The sequence below is a fragment of the Myiozetetes cayanensis genome, unplaced genomic scaffold (assembly GCF_022539395.1).
Source record: "Myiozetetes cayanensis isolate MyiCay16 unplaced genomic scaffold, myiCay2020 scf2-11, whole genome shotgun sequence".
Classification (NCBI taxonomy): domain Eukaryota; kingdom Metazoa; phylum Chordata; class Aves; order Passeriformes; family Tyrannidae; genus Myiozetetes; species Myiozetetes cayanensis.
The window spans coordinates 56050027-56076989 of NW_026087411.1; the positions used below are offsets into that span (position 1 = coordinate 56050027).

Here is a 26963-nt window from a genome sequence, read left to right on the forward strand (position 1 = left end):
TGGTAATATGCAAAGGCTGAAAAATCACACTGTAAGCATATGGAGCAAGGTTTGCTAAAATGCATGATTCCACGATTAGGCAGACTGCTGAAAAATCTGGCACAGAAAGCAAGGATTTGAGGTCCCCTCCCTTGCAACTGGGTTTCAGAGATTAATGTACAGTCATAACACAGGAAACCCTTTTGCCCTAGTGCTACTGCATTGTGTTTTCCCCTCCAGAAGCCCTTCCGATATTTCACAGGCACCAGAGGGCATATTTCCATTAACAGACTCAGCCAGAAGTGAAGGGTTCTGCACACTGTCCTCTATGCAGCCCCACTGGCAACATCTGGCACAGCACACAGGTGTTCCTGAAACAGCTCCCACAGGACACACGCTGTGCTACAGATCGAGCATTTCTAATGTCAACAAAGTGAAGAGGACTTCAGTTTGGCAAGGTGGCACATCACATCCCCCATCATCACTCTTTTAGGACAGCAGTCTTGAAAATTACTACAATAAAGCTTCATTTTAACGGACCCCAAAAACCTGGGTTTATTGTGCCCTTGAAACTTAAGGCAACTAGAATAATTCTAGAAAGAGCAGGTGTAAGAAACTAGTTCAGAGAAGAACAGGGAAAGAAGAACCAACACTATTAGCTGTCTGGTATTTATTACTTTTTAATACAGAGAAGCCACAACAAAATATTCTCTAACAACACATGTAAATGATATCATAACCAATTATTTTAATTTCATCAACATTCATTTGCTATGTACATATTCTTCCATCTGCAAAAGTGCAATCCAAGAATGTCTCAACAAGGAACCTTTTGGACAAGTATATTTTCGAGGGGTTTTCTCACCAGTGGCCTTACAACATGTTTGTCCTTGGTTACCTGGTACAGCAAAGTGAAGAGTACATGGGGGAAAAAAAAGGGAAAAAAAGAAAGAAACTGGGTTAGATGCCTCCATTGTAGGAATATTCCCTATTTTCCCAATTGAACTCATGAATACACTGCTCACTACTAGAGCTGTTAATGCAAATATCTATGATTCTATGAAATAGACTATAGGATAGTCTATGGGCTGGCTACAGAACACTGTAGTTTTAATGACTCTGCAGCATCAGATGGAACAACAATTGCAGGTTGTTCACCTTGGTAGATGTCAAATTACACATCAGCATGTAAAAGATGTCCATTTGGTTAGTTATGGTTATCAAAATTTACTTGTAGACATCCTACTGATGGATGAAATCATTTTTACACATCCAAAATATGAAATCTATCTAAATGCAAGCCTCTCCTATGGAAAGGAGAGTTAACTACTGGAAAGAAAAGCATTTGCACATGCAACTCCTATTACTATCACAAGGAGTAACGTGCACTTAAGGGGAGTAGAATAAACCTCCAAATCCAGAGGTTTGGAGGTTTGGACTGTATTCTCGTATACAAAACATATTTCAGGCAAATTTAATCTGACCACAGGCCAGCTTAAAAAAAAAACCACACAGCACCAGAAAAATGAAAGGTAACGAAGAATAAACTTTAGCTGAACAAGCAAAGCAAGCAGCTCCCTAGGGAAGTAATTTCCCTTTTGATGCATTTATAAGCTCATGACTACTTCCAGTGCTTGTCAAGACAGAAAGCAAAGCCAACTGTGGTCTAGTTTAACCTCCAAAGTAGCCATTAGGTCCCAAAGAAGTTACATTTGCCCTTCTACTTAGGCAAAACTCTCATGGCCAGAGGCAGGGGCTGACTCCTTGACCGGAATTTACATGTTAAAGAAAATACTGCATTTTGCAGTAACCCAAGAACAGGTTTCAGCATGAGCAAGAAGCAGGGAAAGCCTCTACAAATTAGGGACAATTTACTTTGGAGTGAAAATTCAGAGGAATCTTTCTGTAGCTCAGAAGGTTTCCATCAGGGATCATTTTTACAGTGCTATGTGTGCTGCTAGCCTCCAGTTGAGAGTGTTTTGCAAGAAAATAGGCATTTCCTCAAGCAGCAGGTAAGACTCACTTAACAACAGAATTAAAAGGAAAAGCTGATGGAGAACTAAATTGTTTTCTTGGATAGATTTGTATGTAAATCCTTGTCACTGCTAAGACTTTAAATATGCTTTTCCCTTCCCATTTTCTCAGTCTGCTCCATTCCAACTTTTGACTGGGATATACTGTACAATCTCCCATACACTTGTGTTTTTAAAGCTGGCCACATTCCCTTTTCTCCACATCCACTCGTTCTCGATTGTCACACATACACGTCTAGAGAGACAACTAAGAACTTAAAGGACAGAGTTATAAATTAAGCTACTCTAAGGGAAGCAAGTGAACAAGTATCTAGGACTCCAGATACCACTTCTCCCCTACCATGTGCATTGTACAGTGACACCTTCCCTCACCAGTGCATGAAAAAGTGGGCATACAACACCATTAGCCTACGTGGGAAGTAACACGCCACATTCCTGGCATGTGTGACTGGCACTCAAGACCGAACACTACAGTAAGAGATGTATCCTTTAATTTTTCTCATTACAGGAGTTTTATCTTTGCTGCGTGATTTCAGGCTGCTGGGACAGTCTAGCCATCGTCTGTCTGGTCTGGTTCTCATGGTACTGCCAGGCAACGCAACTCCAAGCTTGATAGCCACCCCAACTCCATGAGACTGCTCGATGCACATCAAAGCTGAAGGGCTCATCCTTCCCAAGGAGTTAATCCAAATTATAATTTGACTGCCCTCCATAAGGGAAGTCTACACTGCACAGCTAATTGGGTTTTATCTCGCAGAAACCTTCTTCCAGCCCAGGTATGCCCAGGCCAGCTTCTGTTCCTATAAACAATTTTTACAGTGCTGGTCCCACTGCAACTGGGCTTGGTGTAACATCATGGTAGTCATGGGACAGTGTTAGAAGTCTCTCAAGTCCTTCCATAATTCTCCTTGAAGAGGAAACAGGTTTTCCCAAAACTATCACAAACAGGGGACAACTGAACAAAACCCAAAACCAAGCCCAGGAGTGAGGACTGAAGGAGAAGAGCACCAGTGAGAAAGGCTACCACAGCCTGCTAACACCGCTGTTTAGACCAGCAATGGATCACATGAGCTGCGTGGCTTTTAAGGACATTACCACTCAAGTTAGCAGGAAGTCACCTGTGCCCACATAAGCCCTCTGTGCAACTTGAGCATTACTCAAAGAGTAGCTAATGCTAAAACGAGCTAATTCTGCAGTGAAGATAGCCAGGAAATAAAACTGTGAACTTGGCATTTTTACACACAAAGAAACATGGGTATTCAGCTTGAGTTTTATGTGCGTGTGTTCCTTTTTTAAATTAGCAGAAAGCATAATTCCCAGTCCCATATAGGAAAAACACTTTTTTGGCCTCTGACTTTTTTGTTTTCTTTCCCAGCGTGGCAGAGTATCAGGGCCATTTACAAGACTGATTTTGACAGACACATTCTTAAAAAAGATTCTAATTTGAAAAACAAAAAAACTTACAGGAAAAAAAAAAAAAAAAAAGAAAAAAAATAATCCCACCTTGTAAACAGAAACAACCCTCATACTTCTAAACTGGACAAACACTCCATAAATACACTACGGAGAAAAGCAAAAAAACCAAATCTTCCATAAGTCTCAACTGATTTGAGAAACCAAGCAAAAGATTAATGACCTATTTTAAAAAAATTTATTTAAGGAAAGGAGAAATGGGAATCAAGAAACAACAACTGCAGAATCTACAGGGCCAAACTCTCTGATACGAATGCACTCCCTAATGCAGTCTGTTATGTGCAGCACAGAGGCATGTAGAAAGTAAATATGCTAAGTTTGCTTTCTTAAAATGCCTCCATGCTTTTAGATCCTAAACTGAACACAATTCTGAAAGATGAAGATGCAGCAATTAATTGTTTTAAAAAGTGATGCCATGTTTTGTACATTCAATACCTCTCAGCTCTTACAGATCTGAGGGCCCAGATCCGACTTCATGGTTCTCCTTCCACATCAGTCACACCAGTCCGCAGCAGGCAGCAAAGCCTCAGCCCCAGCAGGCACATACAAACACATACCCACTCAGCTCAGCCAGTTCCTTCCCTAAAATGTCTGTGAAGAAAACACCTTTAAATAAAGCGTTTTAAGATCTCCAGCTTGTTTTGGTATGAGCAGATGACCCAGCTGGGCACATGACAGCCCCATTGGAAGCAGCACTATTGCCGTGAGGGCAACGCACATCAAACACACACAGCAGGAAGATGCTATGCCAAAACAAAAAACCTCATTCAAGATTGCATCTGCTGGCATACATTTACATTCACTTGTCATGATACCCTAGTTTACCCCCCGTTTCGGGAAATCTGAAAGAAAGCCTGCTGAGGGGACTGGCGGCACCGGCAGCACGGGGCCAGCTCCTGCGCCTGTGGGGACCGATGCAAAGGGCTGAATGAATTCAGCAGTAAAAGAACCATTTCTTTCCAAGGATTTCCCATTTTCACCAAGCTGGAGGAACAACCCTACCCATTTTTCAACTGGACATATTTCTCTGTCCCGTATGTCTCCCCACACCCTTGCTATAAACTGTATTACAATTATACAAAAAAATAAATCCAAATAATTTTTAGCTGATCTTTACCCCACACTTGGGGTATATTCAAAGGCCATTAAATTGGCTTGCCTCCAACCTTCACAGAGATCTTGTCAGGAGGATTCTTGTTTTAACGACATATATATATATATATACATATTAATATGTACACTGACAAAGAAGCTGCTCTTTCAGTTAGAAAAGAAATTAAATTTCATCACAGAATGAATCCTATAAAAAGATATGTAATAAAGTTGAAATACCCATAAAATAGCTATTACTAAAGCAAAGCTTTCGTCAATAAGCCTCCAAAACTTTAAATGAAGAAAATGGCTTCACGAAGTGGTAGTCTAGATTTCCACAGTGAGGACACTGCTGGACATTGCTGTATTCAGAGAAATACTGCATGCCAATCCGTACGTCTATTACTGGCTTCCCACAGTGCTTACAGTTCAGTCGAGCCTGTAAAAAACAAACAAACAAAAAACCACTTCTGAAACAACCAAACTCACCTCTGGAAAAGGAAGGTGACAGAGGCAGCCCCTTGCCCTCCCCAGTAGGAGAATGGGTCAGTCAGGAAATCGGCAGTAATGGGATCTGCTAGCAAGGACATTCCTCACCTGGACTGGTAACTCACAGGCATGCACCACATATTTCACATTAAATATCATCACAAAATTTTGAGAGTAGGTCACATTCCACTCTGACTGACGGGAGGCAGAGAATTTCAAGGTTTACGTACACAAATGATTGTTTTGTTTTACTTAATCTCTGAACCAATTCCTCAATCTCCAGCACAAGAAGTGCTGTCTCAATAAATTATTAATGAAGCCCCAAAGCACAGAGAGAAATTTTATATTTGTGCCACGCAATTCAACAATTTCAGCTGACGCTTGAACATCATCTGTCCATGAAATATATCAGTATTTTAATCTTTTGGCTTAACAAACGTATAACTCGATTTACTTTATCAGCACAACACGGTATTAAGTCACCTTAAGTAGCTATTTAAACATTTATAACACTTACCAGGATATACAAATTAAACATCAAGCACACAACCTATTCTACAGAATCAAGTGAGAAAGAAGCAACATTAACTGGGTGGATATGAGAAATAATTAAAGGTCAAAGGGGAGGACAGATAGAGGTATTAATATTCAGCTGTTACAGAAAAAGTGAGTCTTTGGAAGGAATCTAGCTGAGAAACACAGCCCATCTGATGTAAAGAAAGCAACAGGCAGCATGAAAGCTCAGCAGGCCTTTTCAGAAGCAGTAGAAGGGATTTGAGATTGTAAAGGAGTTTAAGAGTAAAGGTGGCAAAAAAGCAGCAAGGGCCTGAGCTGTACTGTAGCTTAACCTCGCAGCCCAATACGCTAATGAAAGCTTCAGCTCTTCACTGAAAAGAACAAAAAAGTATTGTCTATGGCCATCTTGATTTAAGGGATTTTCCTGGATGAGGAGAGGAAAAAATTATTGAAGTACTATGCCTCTTGAGACCAGACTCAGAAAGAAACTAATCAACAGCTTCACAGCCATCTGCTCTGCTTGAAAAGCAGAAATTCTAAGAAGTACAATCTACTAGATTATGAATTTTTATTAATTTCTTAGCAAAAGTGTTTTCTCCTTTGCTACTGTCCAGCACATCAGCTAAGTGTTAGTGGCTTTAGTGGCTTTTAGTGACAGTGGCTTTATCCTTCATGAAAATTTGTGGTGTAGAATTAAATATTTTGAAATAAGGCATGAAATTATTCATAATAAAATCAGCAAGGCTGATATGGAGTTAAATCATATACCATATTTAAATGTCATTCCTCTGTATGCATGGAATCACCTGTAACAATCATGGTGAAACAATAATGTGTATTATCTGCAATCACAGTCACTGCAGCTAATGATTTTAGAATCAGTTCTGATACCATGTACTGTCACACTGTCCATTAATCATGTAATTAAGGCTCTTGTATAATGAGCTCTTAATTCTTGTATTATACATTCTAGAGAAGCAATTCAGATTTAAAGTTGCTGCCTTTTACAAAGACAGCAAGTCAGCATCAGTGTTTTATCCCTATAAGTCCCTATCTTTTTAAGTTACATTTTCAATGGATGTTAAATTTGGAGGTAATGTATCTGTCTGTAGCTATAATTGCCATCAATGTCATCTTAACCAGCAGCAGAAACACCACCTGTCTTTCAAGCAACACATTTTGGTAAATATGTTAAGATTTAAAATAAACTGACATTTTTCATATTGACAAAATGGTATTTTAGACTGCTCTTAAGTATGCACATCACCGTGAAGCAAGCACAGACTGAAAGTGTCCATCTCTGTGAGGCTCCTGTCCTAGCCTACCAACAACACCTCTGTGTCTGAGCATCTGGAGTGGACCACTGAGTTCATTCCCAGACAAATGCTTTTTTCACAGCTGTCTACCCCTACCTGCACAGCAGAAGTGCTCTGTCCATCACAAAGATAATTCTGTTGAATGCTGACTAACCTGCTGTCTTCGGCACATGTCTACTCTGGAGCAGCCCCAGGCCTTGGATCTTCCTAACTCAAAGTATAGATTAGGTGAGCATTTAATAAAAACTAAGTTGCTTCAAGCTGTGGTGGATGAAGCACTATCACCAGTGAGGTACAACAAAGATTAAGGAGAGCTGAGTAACCTCCAAGCATGAAGACACTTAAGACCTTTCTGTTCTCTTGGAGCTTTTTTGCTACAATTATGATAAAACATGATTTATGAACTAAAAACCTGAAAACCTGAAACATCTGCTGAAAATGTGGAATTATATCTGATGCTAGTGATGCAGCATTGGATTTAATTGCAAATGCATTTAAGGGGGCTTTATTTAAAAACATAAGCATTAACCATTGACCATTGCAATGGCTTTTGTCTAGCTACAGGCCATTGTACCTCTTAAGACAAAGGGACAGGGACCCAGTCAGCTGATGGAAGGAGGGAAGGGAGAAGAGATACACAAACCTTCACTTTATCATCATCAGCAATTTCACCTTGTGAGTCTTATTTACATATAGTACTAACCTGACAACAGGGAGATGCTGCCAGAATATCATAGGTATACATAGTTCCCAGCTGATGCCAGCTTCCATCCCATCGGGACTTGCACTTGATGCAGATAATTTTGTGAACCCCTTCTAAGCAGTCTACACAAACAGCATAGAGGTGCATAAGCCTTCCTGTGGACAGGAAAGACATGTCTTCATGAGACAAATCAAAACATTAAAACAGACATTTTCTGCAATGTGCTATCTGATCTTTAGTGATACAAATCACACCTTTTTTTTTTTTCCTTATAAAGGATGAATGATAAAAGTATAGAAAGGTTCTCTACGGGAAATACATAGGATTTGACTGAAGCTATTTTCCACAGATGCAGAACTCAGGAATTAGTCATCACTCTGCCCACTCTCCCTTCCATCATTTGCTGGTAGAACTTAGCAAAATATTTTATAAAAGGAGTTGCTAAACCTCCAAGAACAGATGCCAGGTTAAGCTGTAAGATCAGCTGATGTGTTCCCAAAACCAGGATTTTGCCCTAGCTTCATCCCCATCTGACAGAAGTGAAGTGCTGAAACTTACTAGCAAACTTGGTACAGATTCATTTAAAAACTTGCCAGAATCTTCCAGCAAAGAGGGAACTAAGGATCTAATAATCCCCATAGAAAAAGGAAGAGTTAGAAGAGCAATTTTTTTTTCATGTATTTTCTTCTGACCATGAAGAATATTTAAAAACATTACATATTACACAGAGTTTAACATGCCATTCAGAACTATGAAATATATTGAGCGCTATCATGACTTTGAGCTCTGTATGCACAATGACTTTCAAAGCCTGAGTTGTATTTATTTTCAAAAAAAACAAGTGTCTCAGACTTGGAAACCAAATATTTTCACTACATGCATGTGAATAAACTCACCAATGCAAAATCTGAGAATAAATCTCACAAAAACAAAAAAACCTACACAAATTACAAAGATCTGGCACACAGATTATGCCTGATTTGTAATGACTAAATTGATTTGTAGTTTAATAATTGGCTATTAGAAGTGAGCTGATACAGAGTACTAATTCTGTACCATACCATATTTTGTGCTGCTACAAAATACAAAGCTAAGCAGTAGTGCGGTTACAGATCAGCAACATAACAGGACTGTGTATAATGTGTGTTTGTTCTGGATTGCAATTTGTGCTCTTTAGCACCAAAGCACAGAACACATCACAAACTGTAATTTAACAGACACACACCTTGTATCTCTTCTAGATATATGGGAACAAAATACTAATAATTTATGATTAGTCTATATCAGATGCTTCTGAAATTAATAGTTTGGGGTTTAACTTGGTTTTTTTTTTTTTAAGCCAACTATTTTAGAAAAACAAGAAGAAAACCCAGACTCTTCTTAAAATATATATACTAAGTAAACATGCTAGTATGAACTGGTAAAAATTGAGTTATTCCACACTGGCATGTTTGGCTCTAGAAAACATGATGCAATGAGACTAAAGTGCAAATATAATAACCTCTGTTCCCAAAGTGAGCACTTGAGATTGCTGATGTTCAAATAATTCCACACATAGAAGCTGGGTTGTGACAGAAGATACATAACTTTACCCATCTGAGGCTCTGCACTGTTTCTGCACATTAAGATACTACATTCCCCTACCACTTAATTTTCCACATCCTTGTTATAAAGGAAATAAGGCACCTGGTATCTTAAACACACCTGAAATAAAATAAGTTATTTTCTGTACTTAAAAGAAAGTAACAGTCTAGAACAGCACCTTACAGCTTAAAGATTTCATTTCAAAGAGCACTACTGATAACAAACCATTTTACCCATGACAAGGAGGCAAAAATTTTAACAATTAATTATTCACAGCAACTTGTCTGAGCAGGTTTTTCAGATATGTATCCAGATATATCATCCACTGGTTAAGGAGGAATTAATTACAAAAAGGAAAATTTCACAGTTTCATTCTTAGTGGCAAACATTAACAAACGATGAGTTTCACTACTACTAAACCAGCTATTAGTACTGATAAAATGACAAGCACCTTGTGCTTGACCCCCTACCAAAGCAAATAAGCACTGCTATCTCACATATGTATATTCTGTTTATCCTCAAACTTTTTTAGCTTGTATATTTGCCTATTGTTTTTTCTCTTTGAAGTATATTAGGCAAGACAGAAACAATAATGTCAGCATGAATACAGTTTAGTGATTTACTGCACAGTGGTTTAAAGAAAGGAAAAAAATAAAATACAAACTTTGTTGAGCAAAGGAATGTTACATAACACATATGACCGTGTGTGGGATATACAAAATTTTACTGAAAGGTGAGAAACTTTAGTGTTAAAATTCCTCCTGTTAATCACTTACCAACATGCTTTTCAAGATATAATTCTATGCTTTTAAACTCCAAACTATGAATACTCTCTCTTATTTTAGCCATGCTGGCTGCCAGTAGGCTGCAGGACAGGCATATCTAGCTGTCTACCACCCTGATCACTTAGCTTCAGGAACACCTGAAGCTTGTGCTGGCCTACATTCATTTGTTTCTCTAGGAGGATTAAAAAAAACACATGCCTTGGTCTCATCTCAGAGCTGGGAAATGATCAGGACACAGTTCAAACCGGTGGGAGTTTGGAAATAAGTCTAAAACCCTTACTACTACACTGCTGCTTCAACCCACCACACTAAAAGCTTACCTTTACTATGTCCAGCCTCTTCAGGCCAGTATTAACATAGGCCAGACTATAGTCTTTTCCATATTAAAAAAATAATACTTTGCTATAAAACAAAACTGATATTCTCTGGTCTGAAAGCAGATGAGAGGCACCTCACCCTCATCAGTGGTACAAATACAACTTTCACCCATGCTACAGCACTGCATTCTTAAATTCAAAAGGTTGATGTGTATCTTGAAGTTCTCAACACATAAAGGAGCATGCAGAACGGATTGGCTGGAAAACATTCCCATGGTCTACCCAGAAATCAGAAAAGAAATCTTTTAGTTGTAAACACAGACACAAGGCATGGATGTTCCTACAGAGTATTTGTTTTTTTGTAATTCCTTCTACGTGTTTCAATTTGATCCACGCAAGTACTTTGGACGTTACTTTAGGCTTTACTGAACTCCTTAAAAATGCAGAATCGGGATGAAAATCTATAATGGAGGGGTACAGGGCACAGAAGGCAGTTCCATCATTTAATGAAACCTAGCATGACTGACATACAACCTGTACCTTGAAGGTGACAGGGAACATCATATTCAATCTCATCATGTCTTGATGGGCTAAGGAATAGGGTCCCATCCACCAGCGGAAACTGTTCAAACACTGGCAGCGCCCTGTGGCATAGAGCACAGTTTACAACGTTCCTGTGGCTGGCACTGAGAGCAGCAAGGATGAACTTCCGAAGATCTTCCCCTTGGCCCACCTGGGCATCATCTTCCATCCGCACATGGAAAGTATTCAATTTATGCCTGGGGATGTGGGTGAGCAGCTCAGATAGATCGAGCCTTCTCAAAAACTGCACAGGAGCATCGAAGTGTCCTGACCTATGTGCTTGCAAGCCAGCTGTCCCGTAATCAAAATGTGCATTCCTGAACATGCCCCCACCAGCCATGTTCTTCTTATGGGGCTCCAGGTGAATGGCGTTCTTCAAAAACTCTCCCAAGTATCGCGAGGAACGAGGCCCACTGAAGTGCGTGGGGGCAAGAATAGAGTAGCCGGTGGGCGGGGATTGGCCAGGAGAGACACAAGGTGAACGAACGGCGTAGCTGCCGCCCATCACACCCTTCTCTTGGGAGTTCTGCCTGTCCATCGAGTGCCTTCGCTGGAGGTCATTACTCAAGCCTTTCTGGGGCTTGTTGGCTGGCCTGCCCTTTTTGGCCTCCTCTGCTGACTCCGCCACGGACCTCCCCGTACTCTTCTCCAACACTGATTTCTTCTTCTTATCATCCTGCATTCGTTTCACCTGGTACCAGTCAGTGTCCTTCTTTAAATGACCCTGCCCACACCGACAGGAGCAAAAGCGAAAAGCCAGGTCATATCCCTTCTTGGTCCACATGTTTTGGCGACACTGCTTTTCGTTCCAGCTCCTGGCTCTGCCAATGCAATTGAACTGGACGAGGATGCTGCTTTCCCACTCGTAGAAGCACTGAAGGTGCATCCAAGTGCTGTACGGACAGTGCTCGTTGTTGCATATAACCTTCTGGTAGTCATCCTTCTCCAGGTCCACTGGCCTTCCAAAGCTACAGATCAGTGGAGTAGCACAAGGAGCTTCTGTGGAAGATAAAACAGATACATTAATAACTTAATGGTCTATTTATTACAATACTTTTTTAAACACCATGACAAACACACAAGCTCTTATGGCCCATACTACTGAGGGGCCACAAGCATTACCTCTGAGTCAGTGCAAAAAGCAGTATCTGCCAAAAGAGTTAAGCATGTGAAAGGAGATACGGAAATGAAGGAATAAAGAAACAAAACGACATCATAGTGTGTTTAGTATTCAAAACCAAAGCACCTCATAAGCATTAGCTCTCCTCAAGCGTTTGCAGATACTGTTTCAAGACCTTAAGAAGCAAGCAGAAAGCTTTGTGAATGTTTCTGGAGGGTTGCTTTGAAGCCTGAGAGGCCACATGGAGAGAACACTGTTTGAAAAACAAGTAAGCAATACAGCTCAGCTTCACAATCACAGGGAGAGGCAGAAATTGATCTTTTCTTTGGGACTGAGCAAGAGACAACAGCTAGGGAGAGGAGGAAGCAGACTACTTTGAAAAGCAAGACAAACAGCTTATATTCCTAGTACAGAGAGGAGGGCCTTCATTACATTGCTTTAGGCAAATACAGACTATTTCATCATCACTGACCTCCTGGATAGCTAAATTTCACAAACCAAACACTCCTGCAGCACAGACAGGTTAAAGAAAACAAATGCTACATGGTCTTTTATCATCAAAGTAGCAGCTTTTGCTATACCACTGAGCAAACAACAGTTTACTTCAATCATCTCCTGGCAATAATATCATCTTTAACACAAAAAATGTTATACGAAAATATGTTCTGCATTTATTGACTCATGATTTTTTTCTGGTCCTTCACCAAAGTACCCAGGACTACATATGACTCCCATTGCTGGCTGCTCTGTTGCAGCTGGGAGGCACAAAAGGGGCTGGAAATTTTCTACTGGAGTTTCTATATGAACTTTTCAGATGCTTACTCAAGTATTACAAATATTTCTTCACTGTATTTCTGTCTTCCTAATTCCTCCACTTGTAATGATCGTCTTTTTATGAATCCTGTAGTAAAACAAGCTTTAGCAAACATTCATGACCCACCTTATGATTTCTTTCCAGAAATTTATGATTTATTACAATTTACTAAAAAAACTTTAGATTCATACTTGGAAAAGGTAATCTCATAACTTACACATGGTCGTTACAAGTAACTTTGCTGATCTGATTCAGGATTTCTTAGCCACAACTACTGCATTAGGAAAAGCTGTTACTGCTGTCCGAAATTTAGCTCCTGAAGGCACCCCTGAACCACCTCCATAAGCTGATTTCAGAGAGGATGAGGCAGATGTAGATAAATAATTTGAGACCGTACAGGGATCCATAAGGGAGTGGAGTCCATCATATCCCACTGTGGCATAAACTGGTTTTCATTTATCCATTTATAATACTCTACAATAGCAAACTTTAAATAAGGCACAAAGGCTGTTGTGGTAGCATATAAATTGTCTGATCTGGGGAGAATCAAATGTGACAGAATACATTGCCAGATTGCAAAAGTGGTTTCTGACACCTGCAGCCTATAGAGGAAAAGATGCCCCAACCATTAAAGTAATCACTAGATCAATTCTGGGTAGCACCACACAGCTCAACAAATTCTTTGGCAGTTGGAGGAAATGCTGGATCGAGAGGCAGAAAGAAAATACTAATCCAACAGGGCTGTCAGGCTGCCTTTTAACCTCTGTATGGCTGCATTCAAACACTAGTAGACTCCTTCAGGGTATTCTGTGGTCAAGTGCTGCCTCACCCCATGTACATAACAGAGCACAGCTCCCTGCCGTTCCCCAGTCTCAGCCAGAGTTCCAAGACCTAGAGCAGAGGTACAGAGAGCCTTGTTGAGAGATACAGTCATGATCCAGAGTTTTATTCCTTAGGACTTTAAATTTCTATCTGATAAGCTGGGAAAAAACCACCACTTGGTTGCACGGTTTTAATCCCATTCTTATAGGCTAGCACAAATAATACAATGTAATTCGCAGTGGAATAATAGGTTTTACGCTGCTACATGTACTTTTACTCAGACTCTTAGTAACAGACACACTACCCATCATCACCTGTCCTCCAGCAGCAATACACAAACCTGATGTTTTACAAGGAATCTTTGCCACAATAGTTGTTTCGCTCCTTCCCAACAAGTTTTTGTAAAATGCTATAAACAAACAAAACCTTCAAGGTTACCTCCAGTAAATTCAAGATTACTATATCTCTGAAGACTTATTTACACAGAAGAAACAGCCACAAATAGGACAAAAAAACCTCTCCTGAGCCACTCCCTGGAAGATGCCACATCCTTCACCTCATTTCTTGGCCTCCGTTTCTAATGCCAGAAGTGGACCAGCTGCACAGAGAATTTTCTGCAACACTTCCTTCAAGGACTGGCCTATAAACTGTAAGCAAAGCACATTGCCAAAAACTGTCTTTTAAAGCAGAAAAAGCCTACTTCATTTCAAAATATGGATTTGTTCAGTCATTAAAAACTAATTACCAAATTGGAGAGAACACAGATAAGAGAGGCTTTCCCTAGGGACTTTTCAGAGATTTCTTCTATACCGGAGGTACCAACATAAACAATTCTCACACATTTCCTGTATTCATCTATTTTGATACATGTTCCTTTCCACCACTGGAAGGAGGCAGGAAAGGAAGAACATGCCAAAAATTCACTTGAGCTCTCCCTGGTTTTCAAACAGTAAATGTTCTAACAGTTGCAGGTATAATTATGGCTGACAGCTGAGAAAGTTACTATAAAGAGAAGTCTAGAATTGAATAAAGACCCTAAACTTCTTCATCCATAATGGCATAGTTAACTGACTAAAATAAGTGTTTTCTTGATTAGCCTCTGAACATATTTTTTGTTTTGTACACAAAAACATATGATCTCTAGCCCCCTGAGAAGTTTACAGACTCTTCACTATTTGGCAAAAAAATGAAATTACTAAGTGACTGAAATACAAAAAAAATTACCACAGCCCATGTTCTCCATAGAACACGTTCACAATTATTCATTATAATTATGTACTGGGTGTCTAGATGCTAATGTAAAGGCAACTTCCAACAGATCTTTTTTCCCCTTTTCCTAGTTGGTCAATGGAAGTATACTGTGGAATAAGACCTTTTCCAGTTTCTCCCTGAGAAGTTACAGATGTCAGTTTACTTGAGGAACTTCCCATACAGCGTAACTATGAGCAAAAAAAAGCTTCAAGTTTTGGACAGCGATGTCTTCTTCAACATTTAAGTTAACTAGATGATTAACAAAGTCTTCAGACATTCCATCATCTGATCTTCTATCTACATAGTGTGAATTGGCTGATCACATAATCACCATAGAAAAAGCAGGTCTAGAGCAGCTGGAAGAAAGCAACAATGAAAAAGCCTTCCCCCTTGCAAAAGACACCAGTGAATTTTAAACAGTGGCGCTGAGATTACTTTGGAAAACATCATTGCTAAGAGGAGAAGCTGGTCTCAGCTCTTCTGGGCACTCCCCTGACACTTCACTACTGTCACTTTAGCAGGATAAGAAATACTAAAGAAAACTAACAGGTCTCTCTGCCATGCTGCCGTGCTCCACAGCATGGTTTATGCCATGGTAGTCAAAGCACCCACTTTCACTGATACAGATTTGCTATTATGAAGTCTGCTGGTTTGCAGAAGGCCTTGATTAAACTGCTGCAGTACTTCCATAAGAGAAACTGAAGAGCCCGGAATGGCTAATTAAAATTGTCTCAGTAGAAAGTTCTACCACTTCTGTAATATCACCGTATTTAAGAAAGCTGAAAACTCCACTACCTGAAAAGCATATAGAAGCCTCAAGCCAACATTTGGTTCTGCCTAACATTTCAACTCCCAGCAGGTCTATCTGTACAAAACAGACTGTACAGGACTGAACAACCCTTGCAGACTTCTCTCCATCCATGTCTCCTGCCAAACATAACCATGTTACATGTTTCTGCATAAAAAATAAATGAGAAACAGAAAACAGCTATTTTTGTGCAACTTTCCCAGTTTACAACAACAGATATGACTTAGGAGTAAAAGAGACAGCAGTCAGATCAGTATGGGAGCCACTTTTTAGCAAATGTGAAGACCTGTTCCCATCAATTCACATTCTCAAAAGCGGTCTGAGTTATTTAATCACCATTTTATAGACGGGACAGAGCGCTTATTACAGTACTACAAAACTTCCAAAATTCTTATTATCAAGCCCTTGTACTTCCCATATCTAAAAATGTATTTTGATATATTCTTCAAAAAGTCAGTTGTATCATTCTAATGTTTTACGATAGTGATGCAATGACTACTGTCAAGAGAGATGATAATGGGGAGTAAATAGAAATTCACAAGGCCAAACTGCCCATCCACACCTGCAGCCCCAAGCTGGTTTGTCACCTAAATATAATTTGCTTCCAAGTAGCAGCTCAACAGGTTTCTGGTTTCCAAAGTTATGAAACTGAACTTCAGGAAAAATGAAAGATTACTTGGTATGAGAGCAGTATCCATTATTCCAGCCGCCCCTTCAAAAAGAATGCCAAAATAATAATAAAATAACTTTTATTTAACTCTCACTTTCAAGATTTATTTCACAGCCTAAGAGAACAAAGCAAGACAGTGTGCAATTTTGTGTAGTGGAACAGCTTCAGTGTAGGCTGTCAAGTTGCAACTACAGGCGCATGCTGCTTCTTTCAAGAAGTAATGTTTCCACATAAAAAATAAAGGTTTTCTCATATTCCTCTGTAGTGATTTGGAACAGTAATTCTGAAACAGCTGCAAGGAGCAGTACATAAATTTTTTCAGAAACAGATGTAACACACAATATTCCACACAAACACACATTTGAGCAACGATAGCTCATTGTTTAAACAAGGTTGTGTTTTATGTTTGACAGAGCTACCACAAAATTAACTTTTCTTTCAAAAGTGACATGACAGAAGACTGTAAGGAAGCTGGATTGGGTTGTTTGGCTTTCTCCCAGCTTTTCTGTTCAGGTTTATAAACATCAGTAAAAGCCAGGAACAGAAACAGACATCTGAGATAAACCTCTTTCAACAAAAAAACACCCACATGAACTGGTTTCTACCTTTTAATAAAAAGAGAGAGGGGGTATATGAAGACCATCCTTTCCATTTCATGACCCAAATGAAAGCAGCAGAACAACAGTTGCCTGAGGAACTTCCCCCGGTGAAGTAAACTGAGGAGAATGTTGTTTACTTCTGTTTACACATCCATCATAAAACCAAAGTTGCACCCAGCAAACCAAACGTAATGATTCCATGGCTTCAGTTTCGTGACTGCTCTCATTTGTTCCAAGTCCTCAATGCAGATGCCTAAAGCAAAATTGGCTCTTCCCCCACAACGCTCCCACATTATCTATTGTGTTAAGCACCAGAGTTCTTCAGTCAGTGGACAGAAACACATAATTATTTCCCATACTCGTCAGCACAGGTTTCAGCTCACTGCACAGACTTGCCATTGCTGGTAAAGCTCAAGGGAGGTGTTAAACATGTGAGGCTGGGGGCAGAGGAGAGGGAAGTGCAGTGGCTGCTGGAAAAGGTAGCTCTACTGTCATCTTAAAACAATTGTCAGGCAACAGGAGGTTGTTATGGGTCTGGAAAGAGAAATCATAAAAAAAAAAAAAAAAAAAAAAGGTAAGGTCTTGGCACCAGTTCAGTTGCAAGACATTTACTACGGCTTGCTCTTGGTCTACTGTTACTCTAGCATCTCATCACCTATGCCAAGGATACTTTATTTGCCAACACATTACATAGGCCAGAAAGGTATCTGTAGGACACATACTTTGCAAATCAAGCACTTTAACCTCTACTCTGCTTTCCCATGAACACTGCTCTCTTCACAACCCTACACACTAGGAATTGTTCACTCTGCCAGCCTGAACCAAAGCTGAGTCATTCCTGTGGAAGGCTACTCCCTCCCAACCATCTGCAAGAATCCTCTGAATTTCCTCTGCCATTAGCAGCATAGCTTTATTTTAATTGAAGTCATACAATATTATTGTGCTAGTACTGTAATGAAGCTGTAATGTAGAAAATAAACCACCACAACAACAAAACAGACAGAAAAAGAAAACTTGAACTAATTGTCCAATGTGTTTGCTTTGTTGAACCTTGGAATACAATCTAATATTCAAAAGATTATCAAGATGTGACAAAATGGTATTGCCATACCTATAACTGGCTAAATAGTACAAATAATACGGCAATACAGAAATGATCAACCACCTTCCTGAGAGCCTGAATGTAGCAGAAGAATAAAATGAGAAAAAACGTTTCACAAGTGAATCCAAAAAGCAGGTTTGGATCTTCAGTGAAGTAACAACAGCAAGTAACAGCTAACAAACAGTAAGAGAAGTCTTTCAAAGCAGCTCAGCTCACGGCTTATATTGATAACACTCACTGATGATGACTGATATGTCTTCAGAACTTCTTAAGCAATCTTTGCCAATTGATCAAGATTAAAGCTTCCAGTCAAGAGGGAGGGAAAAAACAAAGACAGCAGTACATGGTAAGCCACCTTTAACATGGGCTTTCTTCTGTGTCATGAGACTCCCTCACACGTTCTCATAAAGAGAAGCCGAGGCTTCTAATTTCAGAGAGCAACAAACAGCGCCACTGACTCCAGACAACTCCTCATCACAGTGGCATTCTGATTGACAGCTTTACGTGCAAAAGCACCTACACTACTGCCACTGAGGTGCCAATCTGGAGTTCAATCCTACCCTCAAGGACTGGGTAAGCTGCAATGAATATTTATGCTCAGAAGGGTCTTAAAGAGAACAAAGCCATAAGCAGCCCAGTTCCATCACATGCTTTACCCCATATGCAAGATGTCACTAATTCTATTAAGTGAGTAGTCACATGAAGCGATCATCTTTCCCTGTAAAGGGTTTCAGGTAACTTGGAGCTGCTAAACTCTGATTCACCTGGGAATTCAGATAACAGGACTCCCAAAGGGCTCAGTGGGTGCTAGAATTATCTCCATGCACTTCACTTATGCTAATTTCCCTCCAAGGGAACCTCTTCACAATAAAAAAATAAGAAGCCTAGAAACTACACAACAGTAGAATGATGCCATGGAAATCACGAAGCCTTAACTCATACCTGCCACATTAACACCTTCTAACTTACAGCACAGCCTGATCTAACGGATGTTTATGAAATCAGCAACTAACATTGTGATACAAAGTCAGTTATCTGAGGCTCTCATTCAACCACCCACTCTCAGCTAAACCATCACCTCACCAAAGTAAGGCAGAAAGTTGAGCACAAAACTGTACAGACTAAGGAGGATAGGCACTTACATCTGCACAATAATTTTGCGGTTTGTTTACACAGCCATCTGTGCTCCAAGCTGGACCAACTGCCTACACTGCTGAAATCCATCATATGAGAATTCACACGGTCTTGTACAAGTCACCATAATCTGTACAGTTATCATCTAGCCAACTTAGCCAGCTTCTTTGCATTTAATATGTTTCATCCTAACACAGACAACAATTCAATGACCAGCTTTGGCTTTTGCTTAGGATGTGCGGACCCTCTCTGCATAGGAGAAATCTTGCCCTGTAATACCCTGAATTCAACTGAAAATATCCCCAATTCACCATACTAAAGAGAACAGGCCTAAGCCTCTAGCTGTATCAGTACCAGGACAACTAAAGCCAATGCACTCCTGATACTCCCATGCGAAATCCAAGCTGGTTTAAATGAGGTCAGGCAACAACTGGTTCTCCGTGCCATAAGCAATCGTGCCCTAGCCAGGAACACTCCTTCCACTCCTCAGCATTGGGTGGATTTTTCTGGTGACTGCTATTGTGGTGAATGTAGAAATCAGCGACTATCTCAAGACTGGTGGGCCTAATGTGTTTTGAACACTGGCTGTGGCTTAGTCTGCACATGAATCATCCTCATAGAAGAGCACTTTCACCAATAAATCCTCCCATTTTAGTCTTCCAAGAGCTTTTAATAACTTGAACTGTTATAGAGAACTAACACTGGTGCCTAAAGAAACAGACATTTTAATAAGCTAAGCAGACTCTTAATGCATCTGCCCTAGTAAGTTTTCAGCTGCAAACTCTAACACATGCTGGGAATAAAGAGATAACCATGGCATGCAGTAGATACACTAATGCCAAGCACAGATGTAAACGCTGCAGGCTGGACTCACCCAGATTTAGAGCCAGGTAGCCACCAGACCCAGTTCAAAAGCACAAGAAGGCAGAAGAGAAAGTAAAATAGGTTGAATCAAGTGGTATCAGCACCTCCTATAGTTTCAAGTCTGGGGATGTTTTTGTCATTGGGCTACCCTTCCCAAGTTTCAGTGTGACAGACCGTACTTTATTTCCCATGCTAAAGCCTAAAGAAGCTGATAGAAACTCAGTGGGAAACAGGAGATGCAGTACCCAGCATCTCTGCAAGACAGCAGCTCCTGAGTATGGAGCTGTCAGTTCCCATAGACATCTCCCTCACAATGCTATGCTGGCTCTCAGCCCTGTCATGTACCATCCTTGGCATCTGTGCAGTACACAGAGACCTCAACTGCACACTGCTCCCAAAATGGGTATCAGTACCAAAGAAGTGGAGATGGAGAGGGCCAGACATACTCAAACAGCCGGGCTCTAAGAGAACCTACTGCCTCTCCCAGCAGGCAACCAAGACAGGAACAAAAGAAATATCCCTCTCAAGCCCAGGAAGAAGGACTGACAGATTCAGAGAGAAAGAGATGAAGGTTAAAGTGAATGCTCTCAAGATAAATGTCACTAAAATCTACCAGGAAATGCCAGTGCTCCACTCAAGATCCCGCAAGCTTTCAAAATGGAATTACCCGCTCCAGTGACTAGATTACTGCTTCAAGAGGCCTCTTTGGAATTATGTGAATTTCTATCAAAACTGTTAAAGAAAGCCCATGTTCTACTAATGTTGTTATACTTTAGACACTTTGAAGATTAGCTGTAACCACAGAATCATAGAATCAACCGGGTTGGAAAAGACCTCTGAGATCATCAAGTCCAACCCTTGATCTAACACTGCCATGGTACTAGACCACGGCACTCAGTGCCACATCCAGTCTCATCTTAAAAACCTCCAGTGACAGTGAATCTACCACCTCCCTGGGCAGCCCATTCCAATGTCTGATTACTCTCTCTATTAAAAATTTTCTTCCTAATATTCAACCTAAACCTCCCCTGGCAGAATATTTTACTCTGAGCTGGATGCAAGGTTTACCTCTATTCTTTTCGCTCACAAATGCTGCAGGAAAAAAAGCAGAGAAGGATGGATGCCTGCCAGTCATGAAAGTACTTTAATCCCAAAGGATGTCTCAATATGCAAGGCTGTAAAGCAAGGCTGAAGAAAACTCACAAATGACTCCAAGGACTAGAAACTGTTTTGTCACTACTTGTTAGATCACTGGGAGTAAGAATCAGTTCAAAAACTGTGTTTCCTTGTATGAAACAGAACAAACATCAAGCCTAACCCTTACTCATGAAAGCGCTACAGTTGAGCAATGACTAATCACATGAACACAGAATGCTGTCAGAGCACTGATAACCATTTTGATAGCAAATAACTTTTAAAAAAACCACAAACCTTAAATGGGTGTGTACGTGCTTGCATGAAAGGACAGTATTTTTTTAATTCATTAATACCATAGACATGATTCCATTTGCAAAGATTTGCAGAACATGAACTGTATTTGCTACCAAAGCATGTAATTGCATAGTTTTAAAAATCCTAAAACTAACATGAAAGTCCTTTCGAGCCTGATTTGCATTGAGACAGCAAAATTTGCATTCAATTGATTTCTGCAGTTAGATGAATGCAATGGAATTATGAAGCAAAATTATTTCCCTTTAGTAAATTAATAGGTATTAATTTTTGTAGTCACTGCAACAGAATAGAAACTTAATTTTCCAGGTGGACTCCCTGATATCAATGGGACTCCCTCAGGCTAAATAATCAGAAGGTGCCAATACTGAATATCACTAGAGTGCCAAACTGGAACTGGATGTTATATGCAGCAGGGAACATCTGACAGCAAATATTAATCCAGGCTTAAATATTACTACAATTCATATTCTGAAAATACATTTTTAAATTAAACATTGCACTGACAAATTTTCTGTCCCTCTTTAACTATCCCAACTCCAGGATATAATTTTTGGTTTTTAGTAAATCATAATTGCTGGCCAGTCACAGTTTTCAACACATTAGTCACTGTTGTGCTGACTGATTTTCTTCTTCATACATTTGTTCTACATTAGCATTTTTATTTGAAAGTACGTAAATCTTAAAAATTTGTGAAACTTAAGGGAGAGGAGTGTTCAAATCTGACACAAATCTGACTGTTGGCAGCTCCACCTGACAGCCCATCAAGTTTCCAGCTCTGACACTTGTGTAGTTTAAGGGCTGACCTGCACCAGAGGAGAAAAATTATGGTCTCAAAACAGGTGGCCAGTACACTGTTAAGACAATGATTCAGGAAGAGGGTTTTTTTAAATTTAATTTAGCTGGCTTTAATGAACCCCATGTTAAAGGGGAAAACACAGGTAGGAAAGACAGCTTCTTTTTTTCTCTCATCTTTTCACAGCACCAGTGCTGGAGAGACCAGAGTGACAAGGACAAGAGGATGAAGCAGCAAGATGCTTCGATAGCAACCACCAAGTGGAGGAAGAGGACCTGGGTCTACTGGACAATGATACCAAGAATGGAAACAGGCCAAAGAAAATGGATAGAATAAAGAATTTTAGGGTGAGAAATAATGGTATGTGGAGACTACAGCACGAAGTTCAGAGGATAAAGGGATAAAACAGCTGAAGCTGATAGTGTAAAACTGCCCAGTCTCAGCATGGCAGGAAAAGAATAGGAATTTGCTACTCAGAGTTCAGACCTGAAAGTAAACCCTGTGATCATTGTCCTCTTCTGCTGATGAGGGCAAAGTATCCACAAAATGTTATTTTTTTTTACGTCTACAGATGAAGGGAACCAACTATTGCCATCAGGAATGCTGGTGTCAATGAGGTTGCACAATTCCATGCAGTTGCTGGTATAACGTTATATGACAACAGCTCAGATTTTTCAGTTTAGTTATGAAAAGTAACCCAGAAAACTATCTAGAAAAACTAAAAACATTTTAGAAACATTATTCAATCACTCTGAAGACAAGGAATCTAAGAAATGAGGCTTTCTGTGACACCACATCTCAGTCTCCCTGCACACTATGATACTGTTAAACTAGTCTACCCACACCCTACATTTCTCTCTCCCGTGACTTGTGCCTCATTCAATGCAGAAAATTACCATTTCTTTCATCAAGAAAGATTACTCTATTTATATACAGAATTCCTGCTTGGTCTAACTGAAGAGAGAGGAATGAAAGGCACAGCCATAGAATGTGAATCCTCCCTCTAGGCATCATCCCAATACCTGCTACGAAATCACAGTGCAAGATGGAGAAAAGCCATCACATCTGTCAATGGTTATGCCCTCTGTCTTCCTGATTCCCTTGTACGAGTCTAGAACCTTGGAGCACAATTTGATTTCAGAACATGCAAAAATTAAAACATCACAACAACAACAACAAAAAAGCATAAACAAACGCCCTCTTGGGGCAAGGGAAAAGCTGGCATTTCTCAGTCATCATGCCAAAAACTGAATGATAGTTGGAGGGAAAACTGTGCAGGGATTGAAGCAAAATTTATCAAAATGTAAAAGGGAACAACTTTCCACCGTAAAGGGGTGCTGTAACAGCAGTTCCCTACTACATAGCACCACTAGTCAGAGCTGCACAGAGAAGCCCAGAGGAAATTAAAAATTCTGTTTCATTATGGTACATGGGTGGGGGGCAGAAACAATACATGGAACACAGAATGAACTGTGAAGACTTAAAAAACCCCATATCTGAATGAGTATTTCTTCATGAGTGAAGCAGGGTCCTGATGTGACTGCATAATTAGACTGTCATACTGACATCATGATGCAAAGCCAAGGTTTGTACAGACATTTTCAATTATTAAATCTGATGCTTTCATCTCTGCATACTCCTGTGTTGTCACAGTAATGAAAGAAAACAGGTTATGTCATTATGACCATCCCCTGCTTTTCCAGGGTAAAGGTAGAGTAGGAGACTGATGATACCAGGCATATGCAAATACTCTAGAACACCATATGGTGACAGTGGAGGAGAGAAGAACGAGTCTGGGGACCCAAAGGACCAGTGAACCTGGGCAGTAGGAGTCACAGCACAAAGCTTCATGGTCCAAAAGCAGCACAGCAAAGAGCTTCCCTGCACCCAGCACACTTAATCTGCAACCCAGATAGTCTCCCATGAATAATCAAGGCTTGATTGTGTGCAGCAGAACTCTATTAACCTCACCACTCACTGCAGCAGGTCACATCCTCCATAAACTGCTTAGTGATCAAGCAACCCTAAAGTGCACAGCCTCTTACAAATGTCTTGAGTCTAGTAATGGGCTAGTTGCCTCCAAGGCCATGGCTACAGTACAGAGCTTCATTTCAGATTCATCGGTTTTGAAGACTTCGGGGAATCAATTATCATCATCTAATCTTTTCCTCGCATACGAGAGCCAGATTCCTAATTCTGTAGCACGTCAGGAACAGTTTCTCCTTTCATCTCCTGAACCAAAACCTGTTGAAAGCTTTGGACTTACCACTGAGAATACAAATCAAGACACATCTCAGGATTATCTGATGGGCAGTAACCAGTGTAAAATAAAGCTAGCAAGCACATCTACTCCTCCAGCCTTTATGCTTACCTGAAAAGAAAGGTACAACTAGATGCAACGATGCTGTAAAGGGAAAGATCAGGTGTGCTGACCAGGCACTTACAGCAAATGTCGAAGTTGATGTTGTACCTCTGTTGTGAGGGTGGGAGGGGAAGGGAGGGATTTGGCAAGAGAGTCAAGGATGTTTCTGAACACTTAAGTCATACGGAAATGGGGAGAGAGTATAAAGGAGCACCTCAGGTTAGATCTCAAATAGACAAGTATCAACTTCTGAGGAAGCTGACCAGCACAGAGGAAGGATACATCAGGCACCTGGCACACACAGTCTTACAGCTGAAGAAGACTAACAACTTGTCCAGCTAGCGAGATGAACCACTACCCAGTGTTCAGTGGCATCACGTTCTGGGGCATCTGCAGATGGAACACCACCTTATTATCCACAGGCAAAAAGCCACGCCAGAAATGCACCTCTGCTGCCACTTGTGCTTGAGCAAAAAATTTCCAAACACTGCTTTTCCCCACCTAAATGAAAGCCAACGGTGTCATGTGTGAGACACCACTTGCAAACTGAATATTGGACACCATACTGAAGTCATGAAAAAAATGCTCTAGAAATTCTCTAACTCCTGGTAATCTTTCTTTTTTCCTTTTTTTTTTTTTTCCCCATCATTTACCACTTAAAGCAAACAGTAAAGAAAAAGATCCAAAACAAACCCCAAAGGGAAATTCTAAGCATTCTCCATGATTCTCTGGAAGTAATACTCTTACAAAAGCAGTCTGGCAAACACTCTGTGAGCTGAAGTGACTTGTAACTAATTGTTAATATTTCCAAGGAAAAGTTTCCCTTAAATAATACACTGGAATCAGACATCTTGAAAACCAAACTATGGCTCTTGAAACTACCTTTGTGTTTAAAAGCAGCCAAGGCAAAACTACCGCCACAAAGCGTAGAATTAACTGTAGCTACCCTCTCACCGTTTGTAAAGCATCAAGAGTAAGAAGTTGACATCCGACTTGGGAAAGGAAAAAAGTCAAGAGTAGGGACTCTATGCCACAGTTTGTAAACCCAGCAGCAGACCTAAGAGGTGGAGTTTTTTGGCTCAGCAAAAAGTGTAATAAAATCCTCGGCTGCCTTTAGTTTTAGCCTGACATATCCTTTTGCAGTAAAACAAACACGAATAGCAACGCAAGTTTCTGCAGGAAAACACCTTACCAAAACTGCTCCGAACCAAAACCCAACCCTCCGACCAAAAGCACCATAAAATGGTTGATGAAAAAGTGAGTACGTTACCCTGACAAAACCAACTGCTGTACAACGGCAAACGAAACGGACCGAAAAGTAGGACTCCATTTTCAATCGCGATGAAATAAAGCGGGGATTTTTCAACTGAGCACCGAACCCGCCGAGGCGCGGCCGCTGCCGGCGGGCGATGCGAATCCCGCCCGCCGGGGATGCGCTCTGCCCGCGGACCGTGCTCCAGGGAGAGCGGGGCTACGGCCCACGGCGCAGCGGGGCCGCTTGCAGCACCGCCGCCGGCAGAGACACCGGACGGGGACACCCCGGCGCGCAGCCCCCGCCCCGCCGCGCGTTTCGGGGAGCTCCCGCCAGCAAGCAGCCGCGCAGGGCCCCGGGCGACACCCGCGCTCCGCCCTGGGCACCGGCCCGCACATCCCGTCCCGCCGGGCGCGCCCCCGCCCCGCGGGTCCTCCCGCGCCGCCCCCTGGGTCCCCGCCGCCGCCTGCGCCACCGCGGGAGGCCGCGGGCCCGGCCCCGCCGCTCACCGCTCTTGACGTCTCCGGGCGCCGCGCCGCCCGCGGCCGCCGCTCCGCCTGCCCCGCCGCCCGCTCCGCCGCCGCCGCCCGCGGCCGCCGCTCCGGCTCCGCCACCCGAGGCACCGCCGCCCGCCGCCGCCGAGGCTCCGCCGCCCGCCGCCGCCCCGTTCTCCTGCTCGTCGCCGCTGCTGTTGGCGCGCTTGTTCTTCTTGCCCTTGCCGCCCTTCTGGTTCGGCATCGCGGGCCCGGCCGCCGCCGCGGCGGGGCGGGCGGGCGGCGGCGGCTGCAGAAGGCGCCGCCGCCGCTACCTCCGGCTCATGGCGGGGCCGCGGCGGCCGCGCTGCGCTGCGCCGCGCCCGCGGTGGGCGGCGGGGCCCGGGGGCCGGGCCGGGGAGGGCGAAAGGCGTGTCCCGCTCGGCCGCCCGCCACCGCCGCCCCTCTTCCTCCCGGAGCAGGCGCGGGCGGCGGCGGGAAGCGGCGTGTGCCGGGGGGGGGCTGGGGCTGAGCCAGGCGCGGGCAGCGGGAGTGGCTTATCGGGAGAGGGAAAGCCC

General features: G+C 41.8%; 1 protein-coding gene across 1 annotated transcript; it reads right to left on the reverse strand.

The window, feature by feature from the left end:
* Positions 1–627: 627 nt before the first annotated feature.
* Positions 628–26665, reverse strand: HECA (hdc homolog, cell cycle regulator). Its single transcript, XM_050316859.1, has 5 exons — positions 26422–26665; positions 10828–11868; positions 7602–7756; positions 4818–5016; positions 628–877 (listed from the first exon to the last, which is right to left on the reverse strand). The coding sequence occupies exons 1-4, from the start codon at positions 26648–26650 to the stop codon at positions 4852–4854; spliced, it is 1590 nt and encodes a 529-aa protein (XP_050172816.1). The 5' UTR covers positions 26651–26665; the 3' UTR covers positions 628–877; positions 4818–4851.
* Positions 26666–26963: the final 298 nt, after the last annotated feature.

Coding starts and splice junctions, on each gene's coding strand:
- HECA (XM_050316859.1), bottom strand. CDS start 26,650: ATGCCGAACCAGAAGGGCGGCAAGGGCAAGAAGAACAAGCGCGCCAAC. Junction 11,869..26,421: donor GCCCGGAGACGTCAAGAGCG/GTGAGCGGCGGG, acceptor TATCTTCCACAG/AAGCTCCTTGTGCTACTCCA. Junction 5,017..7,601: donor CAGCATCTCCCTGTTGTCAG/GTTAGTACTATA, acceptor TGTTTTTTACAG/GCTCGACTGAACTGTAAGCA.